This window comes from Nicotiana tomentosiformis, chromosome 6 (genome assembly GCF_000390325.3).
Source record: "Nicotiana tomentosiformis chromosome 6, ASM39032v3, whole genome shotgun sequence".
Lineage (NCBI taxonomy): Eukaryota > Viridiplantae > Streptophyta > Magnoliopsida > Solanales > Solanaceae > Nicotiana > Nicotiana tomentosiformis.
This window is the reverse complement of record NC_090817.1, coordinates 108,165,771-108,185,230: the sequence shown is the minus strand read 5'-3', so window position 1 is coordinate 108,185,230 and position 19,460 is coordinate 108,165,771. Positions and strand designations below refer to the sequence as shown.

The window sequence follows — 19,460 nt, the reverse complement described above, 5'->3', positions numbered from 1 at the left end:
CGGCCTAGTATGTCACCTTGGGGTGCACCGGTTCTATTTGTGAAGAAGAAGGATGGTTCCATGAGAATGTGTATTGATTATAGGCAGTTGAACAAGGTCACAGTCAAGAACAAGTATCCTTTGCCTCGTATTGATGATTTATTCAACCAGCTTTAGGGAGCGAGGGTGTTCTCCAAGATCGATTTGATGTCCGATTATCACCAGCTGAAGATTCGGAATTCAGATATTCTTAAAACAGCTTTCAGAACCCGATATGGCCATTATGAGTTCTTGGTGATGTCTTTTGGGCAGACCAATGCCTTAGTAGCGTTCATGCATTTGATGAACAGTGTATTTCAGCCCTATTTGGACTCATTCGTTGTTGTATTTATTGATGACATCCTGGTGTACTCCCGTAGCTAGGAGGAGCACGCTCAGCATTTAAAGATTTTATTACAGAGATTGAGGGAGGAGAAGCTTTATGCAAAGTTCTCCAAATGCGAGTTTTGGCTCAGTTCAGTAGCATTCTTAGGGCACGTGGTGTCCAGTGAGGGTATGCAGGTGGATCCAAAGAAGATAGAGGTGGTGCATAGTTGGCCCAGACCGTCCTCAGCCACGGAGATTAGGAGCTTTCTTGGTTTGGCGGGTTATTACCGTCGCTTTGTGGAGGGATTTTCATCTATTGCATCGCCCTTGAACAAATTGACCCAAAGGGGTGCTCCATTCAGGTGGTCGGATGAATGTGAGGAGAGCTTTCAGAAGCTTAAGACTGCTTTGACCACAACTCCAGTGTTAGTTCTGCCATCAGCTTCAGGTTCTTACACCGTGTATTGTGATGCCTCGAGGATAGACATTGGTTGTGTTTTGATGCAGGAGGGTAGGGTGATTGCCTATGCCTCGCGCCAGTTGAAGACCCATGAGAATAACTATCCTGTCCATGATCTTGAGTTAGCAACCATTGTTCACGCCTTGAAGATTTGGCGTCATTATTTGTATGGGGTTCATTGTGAGATCTATATTGATCACCGGAGTCTGCAGTATCTGTTAAAGTAGAAGGATCTTAATTTGCGCCAGCGGAGATGGTTGGAGCTTCTTAAGGACTATGATATCATTATTTTGTACCATCCGGGGAAGGCCAATGTGGTGGCCGATGCTTTGAGTCTCCGGGCAGAGAGTTTGGGGAGTTTAGAATATCTTCCAGCAGCAAAGAGACCTTTGGCATTAGATGTTCAGACCTTAGCAGGCCAGCTTGTCAGATTGGATATTTTGGAGCCTAGTTGGGTATTGGCTTGTGTGGTCTCCAGGTCTTCTCTTTATGACCGTATCAGGGAGCGTCAGTATGATGACCCTCACTTGCTCGTTCTTCAGGACATGGTTCGGAGAGGTGATGCTAGGGATGTGACTATTGGTGATGACGGTGTGCTGAGAATGCAGGGCCAGATATGTGTGCTTAATATAGATGGGCTTCGAGAGCTGATTCTTGAGGAGGCCCACAGGTCGCGGTATTCCATCCATCCGGGTGCCGCGAAGATGTACCAGGATTTGAGGCAGCACTATTGGTGGAGGCGGATGAAGAAGGATATAGTTGGGTTTGTGGCTCGGTGTCTAAACTGTCAGCAGGTTAAGTATGAGCATCAGAGACCGGGTGGCTTGTTTCAGAGGTTAGAGATCCAGAGTAGAAGTGGGAGCGGATCACTATGGACTTTGTAGTTGGGCTCCTACGGACTTCGAGGAAGTTCGACGCTATTTGGGTTATTGTGGATCGACTGACCAAGTCCGCGCACTTCATTCCAGTTGGTACTACTTACTCTTCAGAACAGTTGGCTGAAATTTACATTCGAGAGATCGTTTGCCTGCATGGTGTCCCAATTTCCATCATTTCAGATAGGGGTACTCAGTTCACATTGCAGTTTTGGAGGGCCGTGCAACAAGAGTTAGGTACTCAGGTTGAGTTAAGCATACCTTTTCACCCTCAGATGGACGGGCAGTTCGAGCGCACTATTCAGTTATTGGAGGACATGTTGCGTGCTTGTGTCATTGACTTTGGGTGTTCATGGGACCAGTTTCTGCCACTTGCGGAGTTTGCATATAACAACAGTTATCAGTCGAGTATTCAGATGGCTCCGTACGAGGCTTTGTGTGGGAGGAGGTGTAGATCTCCGGTTGGATGGTTTGAGCCGGGTGAGGCTAGGCTCTTAGGTACAGACTTGGTCCAGGACGCATTAGATAAGGTGAAATTGATTCAGGAGCGGCTTCGCACGGCGCAGTCCAGGCAGAAGAGCTATGCAGATAGGAAGGTCCGTGATGTGTCTTTTATGGGTGGGGAGAAGGTTTTGCTGAAGGTATCACCCGTGAAGGGTGTTATGAGGTTTGGGAAGAGGGGCAAGTTAAGCCCCCGGTTCATTGGGCCTTTTGAGGTGCTTCAGAAATAGGGGATGTGGCTTATAAGCTTGCCTTTCCACCCAGCTTGTCGAGTGTGCATCCAGTGTTTCATGTTTCCATGCTCCGGAAGTATATTGGAGATCCGTCCCATGTTTTGGATTTCAGCATGGTTCAGTTGGAGGGTGATATGACTTATGATGTAGAGCCGGTGGCTATTTTAGATTGGCAGGTTCGAAGGTTGAGGTCAAAGGATATAGCTTCAGTGAAGGTGCAATGGAGAGGTCAGCCTGTGGCGGAGGCCACCTGGGAGACCGAGCGGGAGATGCGGAGCAGATATCCACGCCTATTCGAGACTCAAGGTATATTTCTAGACCCGTTCGAGGATAAACGAATGTTTAAGAGGGAGAGGATGTAACGACCCGGCCGGTCGTTTCGATAGTTATAACCCCGTTTTCCCCATTCCTACTTCTTTTTGTGTTATTCATCTATATTATGTTATATCGAGTTAGTTGGTTCGAGTCCGGAAGGAACTCGGAGTATAATGAGACACTTAGTCTCACAATTAAAAATTTTAAGTTAGAAAAATGGACCGGATATGGACCTATGTGTAAATGACCTCGGATTTGAATTTTGATGATTCCAATAGATCCGTATGGTGATTTTAGTCTTAGGAGCGTGTCCGGAATATTATTTGGAAGTCCGTAGAGGAATTAGGCTTGAAATGCCGAAAGTTTTATTTCTGATAAGTTTGACTAGAGAGTTGACTTTTTGATATCGGGGTCGGAATTCGATTCTGAAAATTGGAATACCTCTGTTATGTCATTTAGGACTTATGTGCAAAATTTGAGGTCAATCGGACATGATTTGATAGGTTCCGGAGTTGTTTGTAGAAAATTAGGCTTGAATTGGGTGTAATTCATGGTTTAATGTTGTTTGAGGTGATTTGAGGATTCGACTAAGTCCGTATGATGTTTTAGGACTTGTTGGTATATTTGGTTGAGGTCTCGAGGGCCTCGGATGAGTTTCGGATGGTTAACGGATCAAAAATATAACTACAACAGCTGCTGCAATTTCCTTCTGTTGGAAATTTCTTCTGCCAGATTCGAAGCCCAGATCGAGCCCAGAGTCGAGGGCCACGGTCGAAGCCATGATCGAGCCCAGAGTCAAGGTCCATGATCGAAGGCCTAGGATCGAGAACTAGGATCGGGGGCCAGGATCGAGGACCTCGATCGAAGGCCAAGATCGAGGCAAAACCGAGGTTGTCTAGGCAGAATTATAAAAACAGGGACTTCGTCTCATTTGCCATTTTTGACAAATTGGAGCTTGAGGAGAGGCGATTTTTGATATATTTTCAAGAAAAACATGAGGTAAGTCCCTTGTGATCATTTCTACTCCATAATATTGAATTATAATCGAATAATCCGACTAGATTACATGATTTTTGAGGTGTAAATCGGAGATTGGAATTTAGAAATTTGGAAATAAGATTTGTAGATTTGAGGGTCGAGTTGAGGTCGGATTTTGGTAAAATTGGTATGGGTAGACTCATAATTGAATGGGATTTCGGATTTTATAACTTTTGTTAGGTTCCGAGGCGTGAGCCCCACATGCAATTTTTGAGCCAATTTCGGGTTTTGGTCTAATTTTGAAGCTTTTCTTGTGGAATTCATTCCATTAGCATATATTGATGGTATTATACTGATTGTGAATAGATTAGGATAGGCCGAGTCCAGAGGCAAGAGCATTGCGAGGTAGAGATTTGACAGGTTTGAGGTAAGTAACGATTGTAAATATAGTCCTGAGGGTATGAAACCCCGAATTTCGTATCATTCTACTATTTTTAAGTGACGCACATGCTAGGTGACGGGTATGTGGGCATGCACTGTTGGGGTTTTGTGACTTGATCCGTCCCGTAGCAACTGTAAAGTTGCATACTTTGTTGAAACCATATGATACTTATATGTTTTAGAAAGAATTTCTGTAAATTGGGCTGAATGCCATGTTTGGTCCTTGCGCCAAAGCTGTTTGGACCCTTAGGGGCTGTTTCTTACCATCCTCTCACTGTTTTTGATTAAAAATCTATACTCAACCATGTTTATATTTGTTTACCGCATAACTCAGTTGTATAACTCTATTTTGATGCATATAAATATTTTGGGCCGAATGCCCTGTTTTACTGAAATGCCCGAGTGGCTTGAGAGGTTTATGACTGAGTAAGGCCGAGGGCCTAATTTGTGAGGATGAGTGTGGATCGGGGCTGCCCGCCTGCAGCATACTTATGACTGAGTGAGGCCGAGGGCCTGATTTGTGAGGATGAGTGTGGATCGAGGCTGCTCGCCTGCAGCATACTTTATTATTATAGCACGTGAGTTGTCCGTGCAGATTATAGCGCTTGGGCTGAAGGAGCCCCTCCGGAGTCTGTACACACCCCCAGTGAGCGCATGTACCTACTAAGTGCGAGTGCAGAGTGCCGAGTGCTGAGTGACTGGGAGGCATGAGTGATTGTGAGGTATACCCGAGTGGCAAGAGTGATTGTAAGGTATGCCCGAGTGGCACGAGTGACTGTGAGGTTTGTCCGAGGGGCTATTTATGATTTCATCATTTTCTTGCTCACTTTGCATTGAGCCTTTGTTTGAAAAACTATTGAAAAAATGTCTTTAAATGATTTGTTTTACTAGAACTGGGTTTAAACTAGATAATTTGACTCAAATCCTGATTTTTAAAAGCATGTGGTATTTTACTGAGATTTCCTGATATGAACGTTATATGCTTTATTGCTCGTCACTACTGCTTAGTATTTAATTATTGTTGTTACTTACTGAGTTGGCGTACTCACGTTACTCCCTGCACCTTGTGTGCAGATTCAGGTGTAGCTGGACACGGTAGCGGTTATTGAGTGTTCTGGTTGCAGATTTTCTTGGAGATAGCAAGGTAGCTGTTTGGCGATCGCAGCCCCTGCTCTTCTCCCTCTTATCTTTCTCTAGTTGTATTTAGCTATTTTTCAGATTGAGTTAGCCTTGATATTGTTAGACAGGTTGTAGAAGATGTTCATGACTAGTGACACCCCGATGTCGAGCTTTTTTTTTCCGCACTTCTGTTTTTCTTTGATTTGAACTCTTTAAATGGAGGTTTTATGTTAAATACACTTGAAATTATCTTTGAAATGAAAATATCGGTTTGTTTTGGAAATGAGTCGGCTTGGCTAGTTCCACGATAGGTGCCATCACGACAGAGGTTAGTTTGGGTCGTGACAATTTCACTACGAATCGGACTTCCAAAAATATTTTCGGACACGCTCCTAAGTCCAAAATTACCATACGGAGCTATTGGAATCATCAAAACTCTATTTTGGGGTCGTTTACACATAATTCACCATCCGGTCAATTATTTCAACTTAAGCTTCCAAAACAAGAATTGTTCTTTCAATTAAATCCTAAATCATCCGTAAACCAAACTTAACCACTCTCGCAAGTCATAATATACATTTTAAAGTTGCTCGGGACCTTAAGCCACCGAACGGAACGTAAATTCTTTAAATGACAAGTCGGGTCATTACAGAAATGATGGGTAACAACCATCAAAATAAGCTATATATCGCATAATTTATAAGTTGACTCACTCCTGCTTTCACGAACAGTATTACGCAAGCACAAGTTTAGAGTCTTATTCGATACAAATAAATTATACTAGTATCTAGCTCTAATTATAGGGATGGATTGGGAGTCAATGGATTAGGAACTGTTATATGCTCAAAAAGTATTTTGGATATGCTATTTTTAATTTCAGCGTTTTGAATTCCATGCCCATCTCCATGCAGATACATGCACTGTGCCGTTCTTGCAATATTCTTTGCGATTTCAACAAATGTTCCAGAAAATAGCAAGTTTTCTCTCTGAGCTTTGTTCATCATTTCCCATGTCTCCTTTATCAAATGTTGTATGCGTTCTCTTGCCTCTTCTTCGGAAACACCCTTTTCGTTTATGTAACACTGAATAGATTTTGGAACGTCCCCCCTCTTCAATTCATCCTGAAATAAATACATGAATAAATAAATTAAATGAGACATCAAGATTTGCTACGCCTATTTCATGTAAAAGAAAGGTATAAAAGCATACAGATGATGTCCCTAAATCATCGACGAAGCGAAAAATTGTTGAAGACCAGCGAATTATGTCTGGGTACTTGCTTAGTGATTCCAATTCCTCTTTGGTAATTGGATTGGTAACTAAGAAGAATGCGTGGATTAATATCATAGGAATTGAAATTGAGATCCATGCGTTATCCATGTATTCTTGCAGAGTTGGCTTATGTCCATTATAGTACCATCCTGCTTCTCGTAAGTAAGCTTTGCACAAATCTGCCCACTAATTAATTAACGTGCATGTGTTTCAAATAGCAGATTTAGATTTATAGGAAATTAATAAAATAGGCATGTTTAATCTCTGGGACTAAAAGAATGTAATCTAAATACAACGATATCAATTCTTACTGATTTTGAAAGGTAGGGTAGAATGTTGATACCCTGCACTTTAAGAACTTCATATGCCATTTCATTTATTGTGTTGAACAGCGCAAGGTACATTACTTTCATGTATTCCGGAAGTTGCTCCATTGCTGTTAGCTCCCATATGAATTTATTATTATTTTATATTTTCACAACAATAGAAAGGAGAACTTATATAGAGGGGTAAATTAATTAGAGTAAGTAGGTGAAATTTGAACGCACGTGAAAAGGAGAAGCTAATTATTAAAAGCAATTCTTGAAAATGTTTGTCGATTAATCATTAGCTATAAGTTGAATAATTTTTTGTGTTACGCAAGATTAATGAATTGTTACAGATATAGTTACTTTAATTACCTTTCTACAACATCAGTAAGTCCCATAAATATCATAAATATCATCAATGGATGTAACAAAAACAATGATCTTTGTCAGCATTACTCGGCAATGTCCTTGTTGAGGCTCAAATACTATCCCTACTCCCCAAAAGAAAGCCTCTGCTAGTCTGTCTCTTGAAAATGGCAACTTCTCTGCCAGGCACGTGGTCTTCCACCACCTTTAAATATAATTAATTACTCATTAATGCTATACATGAGAAATTATCAAAAACATGTTCTAAATAATTAAGCAAAAATACTTTTTTAGTTCCTCCTAATTAATTAACCTTCAGATTTTTGGTAAACTTATGTATTGACTATGGACATATATTTATAGATACTCACCTTGATACATCTCTTAATTCTTCTTGATGTGTTGCTTGAACAATGTTGAAGTCCAACTTGGCAAGCTCAAGCAGAAGAGGATTAGCGTTTGGTATTTTCTCATAAACGTTTAAGTACCACCTTGTCTCTAATCTCAACATCATCCAATGTGAAGGGAGTTCCAACGCATGGCGGGCTAATGTTGTTGTTAATTCTTCGGCTCCGACTTTGTGACTCTTCTAGCGGATTTCAAAGTGTTTTTTGTTTCTATAGTAAAAAACGAAGCTTCGTACAATTGCAACAATCCTTTTGGGTTTTTATCAAGACTTTTCTTGAAATTACCGTCCTCAATCTTGAAACTGTTCAATATATCTAAACAAGGGGGAAAAATCTAAATATATGTTCAAATCTTTCACGTAATGAAATCTTTAATTATATATATATATATATATATATATATATATATATATATATATATATATATATATATATATACACACACATAATATTTTGTCATAGAGACCGATTATTGATAATCCTAGAGGCTATATATCTATAAAGATGATTGTTATATACAGATAGATAATTTTACAAAAAAACGTACTGCAATAAAAATGGTTATTGTTGTTAATAATTGGTAAAATACTGTTTTACTAAGAGATAGAATATAATATAAAAAATTTGGTGCCAAAAAGATTTTGATTTTATATTAAAATATTATTATATAGAAATTGTTATATAGAGGTATGATTGTATATTCTTTTCAAAACATTGATAACTCTATCGATTATGATTTAGTTCTTCTTTTCTTACATTGGTAACTCTTAAATGTGTAACTAATACTATAATAACTTAATTTTGGGTAATTATACGAAACACCTTTATAGTATGATTTCTTTTCGGACACACTCCCTATATGTTATCAAATACTTACACCCTCTATATATACTATGAAAATCCTACACTGGCACCTCTTATGAAGTATAATCTTTTAGTGAGTATATTAAAATATAATTACTTAAAGACAAATTAAACTTGTAAATAAAAAGTTCTTATATATTGATTTTTTTGAAGTTTTAAAAAAAGAATTAATATTTTTGTTAAAAAAAACTTATTAATGCCTTTTATGAATTTAAATGGGTTTATCTAGAATTGAATCATATAATAGGGGGTATTTAGTGCAATTAAAGCTAGCCATTAATGCAGGTTCACATGTATATATGTGTATGTCGCATGTCAACATTCAAATGTATACAAGGTCGACTTTCCCCAAATGTTTCATCTTTTTATAAAATAGCACAAAATTTAAGACTATTGAATATAAGAGCATAAAAAAGGGCCCCAGAACATGCACAGATGAACAGTACGTACGTACATACCTTGAGAAATATCAAAACCATGTTCTCTCAAGAGTTTAAATTTAAAAGCTGTAGCGTATAATAATGAATATTCTCCCGCGACTATGTTTCTGCCCTCCTTCTGTAATATATGTTGTTGGTGTATGCTTCTCAAAATTTGAAAGATTTCTTCCTTGAAGTGGTAACTCAGTCCAAGTCTTTGTAAGTTGTCAATCAGCTCCAGCTTGTCTAATTCTTCTCCATCAACATCGTCCATCATCTTCAACTTCTTCCGCATTTCCTCCTTCAGTTTATTTAATCGCTTCGTATAGTTGTCTCCCTACGTACGCAATTTTTTTAAGAAAAAACATTAACTTACTAATAAAATGATCATTTGATAAAATATTCACGTGATTCTGATCCATGCAAATATAGTACACAGAGATATTAGTATATATTATCTTTGAGTAACAAGAAAGACTTAATAATAACAGGCTGTACCACATAATCATTGTTAATGGATTGGATATATTCGAAATGCCATGTAGGAGGTTTGTAATTCCCAGAACGCCTATGGGTATTCATATTTGTGGGAATAGAGCTGTGACTCAATGGTGGTTCAGCTTTTGGACTAGTGGAATTAGCTTTAGACATGCTGCAGGCTTTGGCTTTTGATATAAGTGATGCCTTTCTACCACTGAAAAAGGAAAGAGAAGGAGTTGCAGGTCTTATGGAGGTGGCCATAAATAGCATCTCTACTTTGTTCAAATTTGATCAAATTTTATGAGTGGAGAGATTTTTTAAATATGGTAATTGGATCCCCAAGCAGTTTTTAGTATAACAAATATCACTCTAAAAGCTTATGTGGCGAAGAAGTTAAATATAAAGAAAAAGTGGGCGCGTAATAGTCCAAAGTAAAGCCAAAAACCAGCCCCCAGCCCCTCCCATTCTTCATCTTCATCACCCCGGTCCCCCCTCCCCTTCCTCCTTCAAGCTGTTCTTCTCCTTTCACAAATTTTCCTTCTTCTAATCCTTTAAACACTTCTACATAGAAACCCAAGAGGCCCAAAAACAAAAAATTAAAAACTTTCCCCAAAAAAAACCTTAATTAATAATTTCAGTTTAAATGTCTAATCCAATTCCTTCCTAAGACCAATCAAAATCAAAGGTCATGCACACTCTAACAATATATATATATATAAAAAAGAGGGAATAGACAAGGTGACTTGGCACCTCTCTTTGGCCAAGGATCTCATTTATCTTTTTTCTCTCATTTTTATATAAGTAAATTAGCTCAATAATGACTTGACTCTCCTTGATTGCCCAATTTTATTATACTCTTTAAACTGTTAATGTTTACCCAAAATGAAAAAAGAAATGTTTACCAACGGTTGTATTCCAAAAATGGCGGTTACGATTTCACTGTTTCATAAACTTAATGCTTACTAACTATTATGTTACAAAAATAGTCGTTACTTAGCTTCCACCCTTTCATATTAAGCATTCATAAGGAATAACAATGAATTCTAAAGATTCACATCCTACATTTATAAGGTCCTTCAATGTTTTTAACATCAATATCCCATATTCTGGTGGCTAGCGATGATGTGATTGTTAGCTTGATGAATAATGTTCTCGAAAAGAGAGTGAAAACCTCATCAGATGTCCAGTAAGTTTTTTTCATTAACTTTTTAAGTTATGCCATACTTCTTTATTCTTAAAAAGAAAGAAAGAAAGAAAAGGCGAATAAAATAACAATACTGTTGTATTTTCTGCATGTGGGAACTGGCTGATGTAACACCCCGGAAAATTTTGAAGTATTTAAGTGTAAAGCCCCGTAAAATTTTACAAATGAATTCAAGATTTCATGGTGCCGGAATAGGCTTACGTGTTTGAAGATTGTATAAAATCTGCGGCTCGAACTTTTTGGGTTGAACAGTGCGTTGGAAAGTAGAAGAAAAAATATTTGGGCAGAAAAATGCATTTCTGCGGCCTACTATGCGGCCGTAGAATCACTTTGCGGACCACATAATGGCCGCAGAGTGAGGCGGGAATGGGCAAGTTGGAGATTAGGTTTGCGGCGCATTATGAGACCGCAGACCAATTCTACGGTGCATTATGCGACCGCAGAATAGGTCTGTGGGCTTTATAATGACCGCAGACTGAGTCAAACATGCCTAGTTTTGGAGGCCAATTATGCGGCCTATTCTATTCGACCGCATATCCTGTTCCGGAGCTTCATTTTTGAGATTTTTATAACCCGACCCTACTTCGTTAAATAGACTATTTGTACCATCCTTTGAGCAAAAATCTAACATTTTGAGGGTTAAAGAGTGCCCTAGAGTGGGAGAGAGTTCTTCAACAATTGGTTCTTCAATTCTTGCTCGAATTTTGGAAGATTAACAAGGAAAACTCACTAGGTCTTCATCCTAGAGATAAGATTCTACATCCTAACCCTCAATTTCGAATTTTATCTAGAATTGGGTAATTAGTAAAATGATTCTTGCGTATGGGAGTTGGTTATTTACATGCATGTGTTATCAAAGGGTGTAGGATAATTATTGAGCTAAAACTGATAAAGAATGGGTTGTGGGATGATGGAATCCTCCATAAAAGGACCTTGAAACCTTGATGCACACCTAGTGTATGATAAAATACTCAAATGAGCTGAAACCATGAATACCTTCCTAATTTGTGTTCAATTTTGTTATGTCTCAAAATAGATTGGGATTTCTAGAATTTTCGGAACGTTGTAGTAATTTAAGAAAAGTTCAAAGCGATGTATGTTAGCTAAAATACTCTCTTAGAATTGAATTTCATGATGTTCCCGTAAGTTTCAAGTATGGTTGTATCAAGTTTCTTATTTTATGTTTCGAGATATTCCCAATAAATTCGATTGTCCCGAATAAGCAAAGTGTCGAGAATTATGTATTTAAAATATGTTACAAATGTTCCTATCACATTATGTTATCCTTTGGGAATGTGTTCAAGAATGATATGTACATTAAAATGCTATGTCTTTGAGTCTTGTTCCAAATGAAGGTTATGATGCCAAATTGTATGAGAAAATCCCAATATACTTAAGACTCTTAATTGCTCATATGTGTACCTAAAGTTTGATTGAAAATGTCTTATTGTTGATAATTTATAAAGATGGTTGGAAGTAAAATAAGTGAATTGGGGATATAAAGTGTGGCCAACGTGCCAAAAGTGAAAGTTATACTTGTCGCCGATGGTGCCAATGAAATGAAATGATGTCAGAAAGGTTATAAAATAATCTTTGATTCAACTATTCTGAATTGACTTCGAAAATAGAATTGCCTAAAAGCTTATGAACTCAAGTCATGCCCATATGTGGCTGTTTTAACAAATGTTATGCTTTGTGAGTATTTTCAATGTGTTTTGCATTCTTATATATTCGTGAGTGAAAATTGTGTATTGCCCGTTTTGGAAAAAAATATTTCAAGAATAAATGGTGTGTTACTTGTTGATGATTTTAACTTGCACATCAATTGCCAATTATTTTACTCCATTTCTCGAAAAGAAATCTATTGTGCTTAAATTGTTCATTACTAATGAACTTAAAGTTGTGATTTTCGGAATATTATATATTTTGATATTTATGATGATAATACATGAGAGGGAAAAAATGAAAGTGTGGAATATCAAATACGGCCAACGTGCCTTGAATAAAGAATCTTATAAATGGCCAAAAGAGCCAAAAAAATATTATTGTTGTTATTGGTTGAAAATACTAGTGGAGATTCATACAATGTGAAAGATGATGAAGTAAATATACTTGTACCTATGTTATTTTTGTGAATTATTGCCCTTATTTGGGATGAGATTGATGTGATAAAATTATTCCTCTTAATTGGGATGAGATTGATTAATAGAAAAGGATGATGTCGATCCACACGGCATTATGGTGAGACGGCCTAGCTGATCGGGTCGTGATCGGACACCATGCCGCACACACGGTGATGATTGTGCTGGAAATTATAATTGAAATTGTGATTGTGGTTGATGTCTCTAATGAGATGGCCTAACCGATCGGGTCGTGATCGGACTCTGTGCTAAAAGTACGGTGGTATTCGTATTGAGAGTGATTGTGGCTGATGTCTCTAATGAGATGGCCTAACCGATCGGGTCGTGATCGGATTTCATGCTAAAAGTATGGTGGTATTGGTATTGTGAATATTGGTATTGAAAAAGATGATATTGTGAACAGTGATATATCGGTGCTAAAGATCTCCCAACCAAAAAATAATAATATTATCATCATATTTTGATTATTACTTCAGAGTGCTATCTTCATATTTTGGAAATTATTATGTTTTAACTTGGCATTTGAATATCATTGATTGTTGATTGTTGTTTCCACGATTTTTCATTTCTTACATTGGCATTCCATTTTGAAAGAGGACAGTTAGCTTTACATACTAGTACTATTCCATATGTACTAACATCCCTTTTGTCGAGGGCGTTGCATCTTTAATGGATGCAGGTAGTTCATCAGCGGGTAGCTTTGGTCTTCCTTAGCAGTCGCTCTCTATTCAGCAGGTTTTGGTGAGTCCTACACTTTTCCGGGCCTGATGTCATTTGAGTTGTACATTGTGTTTTGAGGTATAGCCGGGGCCTTGTTGCCGGCACTTCCGTACTACTCTTCTGTTGTACTTAGAGGCTCCGTAGACAGGTTGTGGGTGGTAGTCGATGTTGGAAATTGAACTAGAAATATTGGTATTTGGCAAATATATTCTTCACTATGTTTATAAACTTGTAATATTTTGGAAATTATGAATGAAACTACTAATAGAAATGAAATGAGAGCTGTTAATGAAATCTTTTCAATGTTTGATTAATGGAGTACATCTCCTCTTTATTCGTGGATGAGTTTGGGTAGAACTAAGTTATAGTGTTTTATATGAGGTTATTTTTAAGAACTAAGTTATACTATTTTATTTCAGGTGGGAATGTCTTTTTCTTTATAAGGTATATGGGGATTTTATGAAGCCAATAATCTGTGAGGTTTTTTTTTTGTTTACGTTTTTATTAATTTTATCATTCGGTATCCGGAACTCAAATGCTGATTATGTATTATTATAAGGGAAGACGGAAGCTACATTGAAATATAATTTTCCTACGACGGAAAGAGTAAGCGAGAGGTTATTTTCTACTTCTTGAACTTCTAATTATTGTGGTTGGTTCACTTCAAGCCTCCAGCAATATTGTAGTTCTTTTTGTGTTTGATATAATTTGGTATATGGATTAGGTTTTACTTCTTTTTTTTCTTTCATTATGCGTTGTCGTCCTTTTTACTTGTATGGAAAAGATGATATATATTTATAATTTATATACATATATATTAAATGTCAAAAATATCATGATTTAAATTTTGTTACACATCCAACACACACACATATATGTATATATATATATATATATATATATATATACACACACATATATATTAAATGTCAAAAATATCATGATTTAAATTTTGTTACACATACAACACTTAAAAATATAGTATCACCTTTAAAGATATACATTTTAAGTATCCCTAGAAGACCAAAAACTCTTACGCAGTGAAAAATTAAGAAAAGTTATAGAACTAATTGTAGATAATTAGAACATGAAATTTAATCTATTTAAATTTTAAAATTTTAAAGGAATCATAACATATTTCTTATATTTGGGTATTAGAATAGAAACATTTCGCATATTTAGGTTTTATTGACTGCGCGAAGCGTAGAAAATTTCACTAGTGATGTTACATTTCTCATACCCATTTACCTTCCAAGTTCTTCTTATTCTTCTTTTTTTTAAAAAAAAAAATTTTATTTTTGTAAAATCTATTGCGGATAACTCTTTGTTCTGGTTGGTTCATGTAACGACCCGGTCAGTCGTTTTGAGAGTTGTAACCCCGTTCTCCCATTTACTGCTCATTCTGTACTTTATAGCTGTATCGTGAATTTACGGGGTAGTCAGTTCGGGTCCGGTGAGGTTTCAGAATGAATTGAGACACTTAGTCTCAAGGATGAAAACTTAAGTTGAAATAGTTGATCGGTTATTGACTTATGTGTAAACGACCCCAGATTAGAGTTTTGATGATTCCAATAGCTCTATATGGTGATTTTGAATTTAGGAGCATGTCCGAAATTCTATTTGGAAGTCTGTAGTTAAATTAGGCTTGAAATGGCTAAAATAGAGGTTTAAGTTTGTAAGTTTGACCGGGGAGTTGACTTTTTGATATTGGGATCGGAATCCGATTCTGAAAATTTAAATATGTCTGTTATGTCATTTATGACTTGTGTGCAAAATTTGAGGTCAATCGGACTTGATTTGATAGGTTTCAGCATCGAATGTAGAAGTTGAAAATTCTCAAGTTTCACTAGACTTGAATTGAGGTATGATTCGTGTTTTTAGCGTTGTTTGATGTGATTTGAGGCTTTGACTAAGTTCGTATGATATTTTAGGACTTGTTAGTGTATTTGGTTGAGGTACCGGGGGCCTCGGGTGAGTTTCGGATGGTTAACGGATCGAAATTTGGACTTAGAACAAAGTTGAAAACCTTATGTCATCTGATACAATCGCACCTGTGGAATTGGCTCGCAGGTGTGAGCTCGCAGAAGCGAGCGTGGGAGCGCAGAAGAGGAAAATGGAGAGTGCAGCAGTGGCCACAGGTGCAGAGGAAAATTTCCGTATCTGCACGACCGCAGATGCGGATGAAGGATCGCAGGTGCGCTTGGGACCGCAGAAGCTTGATACGCGTGGCTAGTGAGATAAGGGTAGCTTGATACGCGTGGCTAGTATGGGAACTACTAGAAGTCATGCGGTGTGATAAGGGTAGCTAAAATGCGGGATGCTATTTCGGAAAAAAAAATAATTTCTTTAATATTAAATGTGAAGGCTCTCGCAGTGATATAAAGAAATGAGCTATTGTGAATTTATTTATGATTTGGGACCACGAGGCGGTACCTCGGGAGTGCCCTTGTTGATATTTCTTTATGGTTGTATTGCCTTCGGTTATTTTTGGTGTTTTCCTTAAAGTTGTAAATTTTCGTTTTTCTTCCACGAGGTGTTATTTGCCCTTATTCTGTGTAGTTGAATTGTGACATACTCCTTACTTGATTCACTTCTATTGTCTTTATTATTATTATTATTATTATTATTATTATTATTATTATTATTATTATTATTATTATTATTATTATTATTATTATTATTATTATTATTATTATTATTATTATTATTATTATTATTATTATTATTATTATTATTATTATTATTATTATTATTATTATTATTATTATTATTATTATTATTATTATTATAATATTATTAAACTGTTCGTCCTGTCTTTTATTATTTCTAGTAAGGCCCTGACCTGACCTCGTCACTATTCAACAGAGGTTAGTCTTGGCACTTACTGGGTACCGTTGTGGTATACTCATACTACGCTTTTGCACATCTTTTTGTGCAGATCCAGGTACTTCCTACTAGACCATGTATCAGTGAGCTAGACTATACGCGGAGACTTTAAGGTATATATGCCATCATCCGCAGACCTCGGAGTCCCCCTCTATCCCTAATATGTTATTTTTCCTTATTCTCCTTAGACTCTGATGTATAGAGATACTTAGAATAAATTCTTAGAAGCTTGTGACTTATTTCTACAGGGTTTTGGGAGTTGTAACTATTTCAATCGCGATTTGATTTATTTTATATGTTGAGATTTGAGTTTCAGTTTTGTATTCCGCATAATTGATATGCTTACCTAGTCATAGAGACTAGGTGCCATCACACCATGTGGCTCGTTATATGTGTGTTAGGGAGGTGTTTGTTACATTAAAAAAGGAAAGAGTTGTATTAGGACGCCCGTAAAGGTTAAGTATGAAACTAATTTTTCCGTACAAGTACAGGGTACATCTTATGTATTTTCTTTATATATAAAGAGTATGATATTGTCACGACCCAATTTCACCTGTAGGTCATGATGGCGCCCAACACTACAGCTAGGCAAGCCATCTAATAAATTAAGCATACATTGATAAAATTTAAAACCAAGAAAATATAAACCCAAACTCTACCAATGTGTGTGTGCCAAGACCTGGTGTCACAAGTGCATGAGCATCTAGTAGATTATACAAAACTCCAAATACTATCTGAAATGAAATAGACAGAATGTAAATATAAGAAGAGACACTGGTAACTGCAGAACGGCTCAGAAAGGCAGCTCACCACTATACCTCGGGATGACGTGTGTATGTGATGATACGTCCTCCACTAGTACCTGTCTCAGGTCCTGCACAAAAAGTGTAGCAAGTGTAGTATGAGTACGTAAACAACGTGTACCTAGTAAGTATCAAGCCTAATCTCGAAGTGGTAGAGACGAGATGGCCGACTTTGACACTCACTATGGGTCAATAATAATAACTGAAATAAAACTAGAATTTTTAAATCAGCATGATTTATAGAATTTACAAAAATTTATTTAATCAGCGAAAATAATCAAATTCCTTCAACTATAACAATTCTCAATATATTAATTAAATTCCTTCAACAAATAAATTCTAATTTATCAATTAAATCTCATTTACAGGAGTAACAATTAATTCCTAAACAGGCAAGAATAATAATTCATTAAATTCCAAGGATTTTTCAATTTATTAATTAGCTTCACAAGTTGAAAGAAATTATTAAAGTATCGTGTAATTATTATTATTAAGCACGATTTCTGTCGAGGACGTACGGCCTGATCCAGAGTGTCGTGTACACTGCCGATGGACGTGCGGCGCGATCCATAGATGCATCTATCCTGCCGAGGCGTTCGGTCCGCTCCACAAGAAAGGAGGACATTTTCTTATGTACCTCCGGAAGGAGAGTATATTTAGTATAAGATAAATTCGGGAGGAGAACAATTTCTTTTAATAATTAATTGATTTAAACAGAAAATCAAGCCTATGAGATTTTCATCCTTTAATATCTTTATCTAACAATTCACAATATATTCATATATATCAATTAATATTAATTAATCAAAGAATACTATTTGCACAAGTAATGCATGCTTTGAGTCCTAAATTACCCGGACTTTAGCATTAATAGTAGCTACGCACGGAATCTCATCACTTCGTGCGTACGTAGCCCCCACAATTAGCAACAATTATTTAATTTTAATCACCTATGAGGTAATTCCCCCTCATAAGATTAGACAAGAGACTTACCTCATCTTGCTCTAATTTAATCCACTATAAGGCCTTTTCCACGATTATCCAACTCTGTCTGACTCAAATCTAGCCAAAATAATTCGATACAATCACTAAAAATTATAGGAATCAATTCTATAAGAAAATACTACATTTTTAATAAAAATTCCAAAATTAATTAAAAATTCATCCATGGGGCCCATGTCTCGGAATCCGGCAAAAGTTATGAAATTCGATAACCCATTCAATTACGAGTCCAACCATACAAGTTTCACTCAAATCCGACTCCGAATCGATACCGAAATCTCAAAAAAGTTTGTTTCTATGAGATTAATAAAAATTTCCCAAATTTAAATTTTATGGTGAAAACAATGATATACTTGTATATGTAGACCAAATCCGAGTTAGAATCACTTACCCCAATGTTTTTCCCTTGAAAAACTGACAAAAGTCGCATCTGCTCAGGCTCAAGTTCGTCAAAAATGGCAAAGGGGACGAATGTCTTCTTTTATAAACTGCCCAGGCAGCCTTCAGAAATTGGGCCTCGATCGTGGCCCTCGAGCCTGGGCTTCGGTCATGGCCTCGATCAGGCCTCGAGCATGGGACTCGATCATAGCCTCGATCAAGTTCGATCTTGGGTCTTGATCCTGGCCCTCGAGCCTTGCCTTCGATCATGGCCCTCGACCTGGACCTTCGATCGTGGCTTCGATACTGAGCCTCGTCCCTGGCTTTGACTCAGGCCTCGATCTGGGGCTTGATATCTGGGTTCGACCTGAGGCTCGATCACATCCTAGAATATACAGCAGAAGGGAAAATTGCAGCAGCTTTTTAAGTCCAACTTTTGATCCGTTAATCATCCGAAACTCACCTGAGACCCTCGGGACCTCAACCAAATATACCAAAAAGTCCTAAAATATCATACGAACTTAGTCGAACCTCTAAATCACATCAAACAATGCTAAAACCATGAATCATACCCCAATTCAAACTTAATAAAACTAAGAGTTTTTAACTTCTACATTCGATGTCGGAACCTATCAAATCAACTCCGATTGACCTCAAATTTTACACATAAGTCATAAATGACATAACGGAGCTATGAAAACTTTTTGAACTGTATTCCGACTCCGATATCAAAAAGTCAACTCATCAGTCAAACTTCCAAACTTAAATTCTTATTTTTTAGCCATTTCAAGCCTAATTTAACTACGGACTTCCAAATAAGGTTCCGAACACGCTCCTAAGTCCAAAATCACCATACGGAGCTGTTGGAATCATCAAAATTCTATTCCGAGGTCATTTTCTCAAAATGTTAACCGAAGTCAAACTTAGCACTTTAAGGCCAACT

At 37.1% G+C, this 19,460-nt stretch overlaps 1 protein-coding gene and 1 pseudogene across 1 annotated transcript in view; one reads left to right on the top strand and one right to left on the bottom strand.

Moving 5' to 3' along the window:
* Nucleotides 1-5,933: 5,933 nt before the first annotated feature.
* LOC104102200 ((-)-camphene/tricyclene synthase, chloroplastic-like) lies at nucleotides 5,934-9,684 on the bottom strand (annotated as a pseudogene).
* The window catches only part of LOC104084665 ((-)-camphene/tricyclene synthase, chloroplastic-like), a 187,584-nt gene continuing 177,519 nt past the window's right edge, over nucleotides 9,396-19,460 (top strand). Inside the window, exon 1 of the mRNA XM_070177672.1 lies at nucleotides 9,396-9,451. Within this exon, the coding sequence (XP_070033773.1) occupies nucleotides 9,418-9,451 (34 nt within the window). The 5' untranslated portion in view covers nucleotides 9,396-9,417. The remainder of the gene's footprint in view (nucleotides 9,452-19,460) is intronic.